We start from the raw sequence: 7,126 nt of genomic DNA on the forward strand, positions 1-7,126 counted from the left end.
TCATAAAAATAAGTGATATCCAACATAGCCTAGCTCAATAATGTGACAATGCAAAGCAAAAAGAGTGAAGGGAAGGAATACAACCGGGGCTACGTGGCGTCTCATAGTGTGATGACCTCCATCTCGGGTAGAGAATCCCTCGTAATAAGGCTTCAAGCGATGACCATTGACTGTGAAGCATCTTCCAGTTGGCTCTCTCTTAATCTCTACAGCTCCATAGGGGAAAACATTAGTGACAATGAAAGGTCCTTATCATCTAGAATGGAGCTTACCAGGCATGAGTTTAAGTCTAGAGACATAAAGTAGAACTTTTTGCCCCAGGTGAAACTCCCTTCTTAAGATGAGCTTATCATGGATAGCCTTGGTCTTTTCCTTGTAGATCCGAGCATTCTCATAGGCTTCTCTCCTAAGCTCTTCAAGTTCTTGCAATTGTAACTTTCTTTCAGCACCAGCACTAGCAAGATCAAGGCTGCAGCTTTTGATAGCCCAGTATGCCTTGTGCTCCACCTCTACTAGCATATGAGAAGCCTTACCAAAGACAATCCGATATGGAGACATGCCAATTGGGCTTTTATATGTTGTATGATATGCCTAGAGTGCATCATCCAGCCTCTTGCTCCAATCCTTTCTGTTAGGTTGCACTGTTTTTTCAAGAATGAGCTTAATTTCTCTGTTCGAGAGTTCTGCTTGACCGTTTGTCTGAGGGTGGTATGAAGTAGCCATCTTATGCATCACACCATACTTGCTAAGTAAGCTCTGCATACTTCGGTTGCAAAAATGAGTACCTTGATCACTAATGATAGCTCTTGGGATTTCGAACCTGCAGAAAATGTGTGACCTGACAAAAGAAACCACTACAGAAGAGTCATTAGTACGAGTAGGGACTGCCTCAACCCACTTAGAGACATAATCCACAACAAGCAAAATGTAAACATAACCAAACGAAGTAGGAAAAGGTCCCATGAAATCAATACCCCAAACGTCAAAAACTTCATAGAACAATAGAGGCTGTTGAGGCATCCCATGCTTCCTAGAAATATTGCCAACAAATTGGCACCTAGAACACTTCTTACAAAACTCGTGGGCATCATGGAATAGAGTGGGCCAAAATAACCCACTTTCTAAAACCTTCCTAACAGTACACTTAGCACTAAAGTGCCCTTCACAAGCAAGAGTGTGACAAAATGTCAATACAGATTCAAATTCACTATTAGGAATGCATCACATAATAACCTGATCATTACAAATGTGCCATAAGTAGGGATCATCCCATATATAGAACCAGCATCACTCTTAAACTTGTTTAATTGATGCTTATTTATATTAGTTGGTAAAACAGATGCAGCCAGATAATTAGCAATGTTAGCATACCACAAAACAGTCATGTCAACACCACAGAGTCTATTATTAGGAAAATCATCTAAGAGTAAAGAAGATGTTACCACAAGAGCCTTAATCCTACTCAAGTGATCAGCCACCATGTTCTCTGCACTGCTCTTATCACGAATCTCCACATCAAACTCCTGTATCAGCATTACCCATCTAATTAAGCGGGGTTTAGAGTCCGGCTTCTTGAATAAGTACTTGATAGCTGAATGATCTGTAAAGACAGTCACTTTTGTGTGGAGGATGTAAGAGCGAAATTTCTCAAGCCCAAACACAATTGTAAAAATTTCTTTCTCTATAGTTGTGTAATTAGCCTGTGTGGCATCTAGAGTCCATGATGCATATGCTATGATATGTTGTCGCTTTTCTATTCTTTGAGCAAGAACTGCACCCAATGCATAATCAGAAGCATCACACAAGAGCTCAAAGGGAAGGCTCCAATTAGGTGGCTGAATGATAGGGGGTGTAGTGAATCGCTTTTTCAACTCATCCTAAGCACACCTGCTAGCATCATCAAAAACAAAGCCCACATCTTTCTGTAGTAAACGAGATAATGGTAATGCAATTTTACTAAAGTCCTGAATGAATTGCCTGTAAAATCCAGCATGTCCAAGAAAAGAGCACACATCTTTCACACAAGAGGGATATGGAAGAGATGAAATAATATCAATTTTGGCTTTGTCAACCTTAATGCCATCATGTGAAAAATGTCCTAAAACAATGCCTTTCTTAACCATAAAATGGCATTTCTCAAAATTTAGCATAAGATTATATTCAATGCATCTTTCCAAAACCCTATCCAAACTAGCTAAGCATGCATCAAAAGAATTACCATAGACAGTAAAATCATCCATAAATACTTCCATACAATGCTCAAGAAAATCAGAAAATATGAAAACCATGCAACACTGAAAAGTACCAGGTGCATTACATAAGCCAAACAGCATGTGTCTATATGCAAAGGTTCCAAATGGACATGTGAATGTGGTCTTATCCTGATCCTCAGGTGCAATAGAAATTTGAAAGTATCCAGAAAAACCATCCAAAAAGCAATAATGGGATCTACCAGCCAGTCTTTCAAGCATTTAATCTATAAAGGGAAGGGGGTAATGATCTTTTCTGGTCACAGAATTCAACTTCCTATAATCAATGCATACTCTCTAGCTATTTTGGACTCTAGTTGGAACAAGCTCACCTTCATCATTACGAATAATACTAATACCAGTCTTTTTTGGAACTACCTGAATTGGACTAACCCATTGGCTATCAGAAATAGGATAGATTATACCTGCAGAAAGTAGTTTAGAAACCTCTTTCTTTACCACATCAAGAATCAATGGGTTGAGTCACCTCTGTGGTTGGCGCACAGCTTTGGTACTATTTTCTAACAAAATCCAGTGCATGCACACATTAGGGCTAATTCTTAGAATATCAGCAAGAGTGCATTCAATAGCTTTCATCCTTCTTTTCAGCACCTCTAGGAGGCGAATTTCTTCATCAACAGCTATGTCGCTAGCTACAATCACTAGCAATGTCTCATCTTTCCCCAAATAGGCATATTTCAGTGAATCAGGAAGTGGCTTTAGCTCTAAAGAGGGAGCTTACTCAGTTGAGGGTATAAGGCGCTTTAGATCAATGTTAGTCAAACTAGAAACCTGCACTGAAGACTCACAAGTAAAAGAGTAGACTTTCCCAACTTGGGAATCATTAGCAGGAACAGTAACAGCAGAAGAATCAGGTAATACGCCACAATTCACAAAAGAAGTGCCATTAGTAACACTCATGTTAGAAGCAACATTGGGGTCAAAATCAGAGATCTCTATATCAGGGACATGATCAATATTAACTAACAGCTCAGAATCAGGTAATGAAGACGAATCAGTTGCATCTATAGCATCAATCACACCAAGTAACTGAGAGAGTCAATGTGAATCAACAGAAGTACGAGATGAATCACTGAAAGTGCTAAGGCTATGGACAGGCATAAAAGAATCAAAACTAGAATGTCTAACAATCTCAATAAAATTAGTGAAAACATCAATATCAGCAGCATCTATACCAGTGCATGTATCACAACTACCAATTTCAGAACATGAACAAGAGATAGAATCATCTAAGCCAACAATATCACATGATCTAGTTATCATACTATCTCTAAAATCCATGATAGCATTATCAGTGATAACATCAATAAAACTAACATCAATCTCACCACAATTATTAGGTGGATGTCTCAGAGAGTCAAGCACATCAAATCTAATGATTTTACCAGCAAATTCCATAGTAAGAGTACCAGCATGCACATCTATCATAGCCTTAGGAGTCTTAAGAAATGGTCTAGCCAAAATCAAAGATGAATGTCCCTTTTGCCTAAAACTAGTATCATCCATATCCAGAACATAAAAGTCTGCAGGAAATATGAGATCTTTTAGCTTAACCAAGACATCCTCCAAGACTCCTTCTGGAATTACACAGCGTCTGTCAGCAAGAGAAGCAATTAGATTTGTAGGCTTAAGATCCACACCTTGAAGCTGAGCAAAAACTGATTTTGGCATGACATTGATAGCCGCTCCTAGATCTACTAAAGCATCTGAAAACTCAATATTGCCAATAGTGCAAGGTATGAAAAAGCTGCCAGGATCCTTGCACTTCACTGGCATTGGCATTTGATAAAGAGAGGAGACAACTGCCCCTAAGTCAACTTTGCCATCATGCTTAAGCCTTCTCTTCGTGGTACACAACTCCTTCAATAACTTTGCATACTTGGGTACTTGTGCAACTAGATCAACCAATGGAACATTGATCACCACCTTTTTGAAGATATCATAAACCTCTTTGAACATCTCAGCTTCTTTCTTTTTCCTTTCAGCCCTAATCACCCCTGTAGGAAAAGATAAGACTTGCTCGCTCACTTTCTTTCGTTCCCCATCTTTTTCTTGCTCTTCTTGCAATTCCACACGTGGTTTTGATAAAGTAGACTTATTGTGCGATGTGGAAGCAGGGGGAGAATCTTTAATGATAGCTTCCTCATCCGTTGAAGCATAGGCAGTGACAGGATCTGTGGAGGTAATTGAATTTTCGCTTCTGAGAGATATAGCATTAAATCCACTAATGTTAGGATTCTGCTAGGTGCCAATATTAGGGTTAACTACTACCTGAGATGGTAGCTTCCCTAAGCCTTGACTTTGCATGTTACTAAGTGCATTAGATAACTGCCCAATATGAGTTTAAAGATTCTGAATTTCTTGGCTATGTTGCCAATCTTTTTGTTCAAACTTATCCATTAGGAGTTTAATCATGCCTTCTAACTTTAAACTCTCATCTTGATTAGGCATAGTTTGCCTAACTTGTTCGAATATTTTACTACCAGAAGAGTTTATGCCTTGATTGAACTGTGATTGTTGAGGCTGGCCACTCCCATATCTAAGATTTGGATGGTCATGCCATCCAGGGTTGTATGTATTTGAGTAAGGATCATATTTCTGGCCACCTTGAATCATAGGCTTAGTATGGTATATTGCATTACACGAGTCAACTCCATCATTTATGTAAGGGTAAGAGTCAGTGGTGTGAATAGCTAGAGAGAAAATAGAGCAAAGTGGCCCAATTAGAACTGTAGAGTTAGCTTGTGGGATAAAAGCGGAGGAAGATCCCGAAGAAGGAGCCATATTTTGGGAGTTTTTTTATCTAAAATACCACCATTTTCTCCATAGCAGATGCTAACTTATCAATTTTGCTCTCAAGGCAAGACTCAGAATAAGATGAATGCATTCCGACTTCATTTACTCTAGCTTACTACCTAGTACCAAACTGTTAGGTATTTTCATCTTTCTTTTCAATCAATCTCCAAGCAGCTTCAACAGTCAAGTCAAGAATAGTATCTCCAGCAGTAGAATCTAGTAAATCTCTCTCAAGAGGCAAGAACCCTTCATGAAAATATTGAATCAGCAATGTATCTGAAATTTGGTGGTAAGGACAACTGGATAACAATGCCTTAAAGCACTCATAATACTCATATAAGGATTCCTCAGACATTTGTCGGTAGCCACAAATATCCTTCCTGATGGAGGAAATACGCGATGCTGGGAAATACTTTTCTAAAAACAACTTTTTCAGCTGGTCCCATGAAGTAATGAATCTAAGAGGTAATTGAAGAAGCCAATTCTTTGTAGAACTTTCCAAAGAAAATGGGAAGGCACACATCTTAATCTGATCCTCAGACACACCAGTAGGCTTCATAGTAGTATAGATCATATGAAAAGTCTTCAAGTGATTGTATGGATCCTCACCTGCAAGACCATTAAATTTTGGAAGTAAGTGAATCAACCCAGACTTTAACTCAAAATCAGTGTCAATATCAGGATAATTAATGCACCAATTTTGAAAATGCAAATCAGGTGAAACTAATTCCTTGATAGTCCTAGCAGGATTAGCCATGCTACTATCAGAATCAGAAGAGTTAGAAGAGTTAGAGAAATCAACAGTTAACTTAACAGAAGAATCACTTTCTATACTAGCTTGAGCTCTCCTTCTTTGATGAAAAATCCTCTCAATCTCAGGATCAAGTTCAAACAATTCTTTGCTAGAGGATCTAGTCATGTACTCAGCAACTATCACAAATCAAAGTGAAATGAAAAGAAGAAAAAAAGAAAAGCACCAAAAAAAACCCAAAAAAAAATGTAGAGAAAATATGCAAAATCACCTAAAACTCAAACCTAAAGTCTAACCATTACTCCCCAGCAATGGTGCCAAAATTAATGATGCCTCTGTCGTTAAAGCACTCAATTAAACTAGGTCCTAATTAATTTATAGTTTAGGATCAACCTAGGTCATTACTTCTAAGGAGCAAGTTATGAGTTTCTTTAGGTAAAAATTTAGGTGATAAAAAAAATGTAATAAATTAGACCTAAACTAAAATGCAAAATTCTAATTCTAAATGCAAGATGCAAATGTCCTAAAATCCATATGAAAATTAAATTAAACTTAAATGAATGCAATGCAATTTTTGGAGGGATTTTTTTTGGGAAAAAAATTAAAATGATAAACGAAGAAAATTGACTAAAGAGCAAAGAAAATTGATAAGTAAAAATTGAGAAGTTCTCTTCGATAAGGTAGAGGGGACAACTTAGGATATGCATGGATTTAACCTTCATAACCTTAATCAGTTAATTAGACCAAAAGGAAGTGATAAGAGAGTGGAATTAATAAATTTAATCACCTATTTGAAACAAAGGGAACCCTCAATTTCAAAAACCCTTAAACTATTAGAGAACTCATAATAGTATAAGGTTGGTTAATTAAACTTATTAAAACCAATGAAAATAACTCAGATTAATTCTGGAAAGTATGTTTGAAATTATCCAATTAAACAATCAGACAATTAGCCAACTTAATTAAACAATTAAGAGGCAAAAGAACCCAAATTTTGCAATTCAAACTACATTGATAATTAAACTCATAATGAAAACTCAATTATAAATTCAATTAACAATGCAAAGGTTCTAAACATAAATTCCAACAAGTGTCTCAACACAAATAAAATCCAAATATCAATCCAATCCAAGCATAAAGATGACAATCTAGAACTAAATTGTCTCACAAAATTACAACTTAAAATTATCTAAAACTAAATAATTTCAAGTCCTTGAATTAAAAAGATAAATGGAACATCATTCCCTTATGGTCTTCAAGTGTTAGCCCAAGGTTCAAGTCTCCTCCATGCTCCTCCCAAGTTGCCTCC

At 37.1% G+C, this 7,126-nt stretch overlaps 1 protein-coding gene across 1 annotated transcript; it reads right to left on the minus strand.

The window, feature by feature from the left end:
• Positions 1-558, minus strand: LOC114757087 (uncharacterized). The gene is made up of 2 exons (XM_028946100.1): positions 273-558; positions 1-206 (listed from the first exon to the last, which is right to left on the minus strand). Exons 1-2 carry the CDS (start codon positions 556-558, stop codon positions 1-3), a joined length of 492 nt encoding a protein of 163 aa, XP_028801933.1.
• Between the last annotated feature and the right edge of the window lie 6,568 nt (positions 559-7,126).

Source organism: Neltuma alba, unplaced genomic scaffold (genome assembly GCF_004799145.2).
Source record: "Neltuma alba isolate B1F8T4 unplaced genomic scaffold, ASM479914v2 tig00000201_pilon, whole genome shotgun sequence".
Lineage (NCBI taxonomy): Eukaryota > Viridiplantae > Streptophyta > Magnoliopsida > Fabales > Fabaceae > Neltuma > Neltuma alba.

Bases quoted from the DNA above. Each gene is read 5' to 3' on its own strand.
- LOC114757087 (XM_028946100.1), bottom strand. From the start codon at position 558: ATGTCTCCATATCGGATTGTCTTTGGTAAGGCTTCTCATATGCTAGTA. The intron at 207-272 runs GTAAGCTCCATT...ATGGAGCTGTAG, and splicing joins TAGACTTAAACTCATGCCTG to AGATTAAGAGAGAGCCAACT.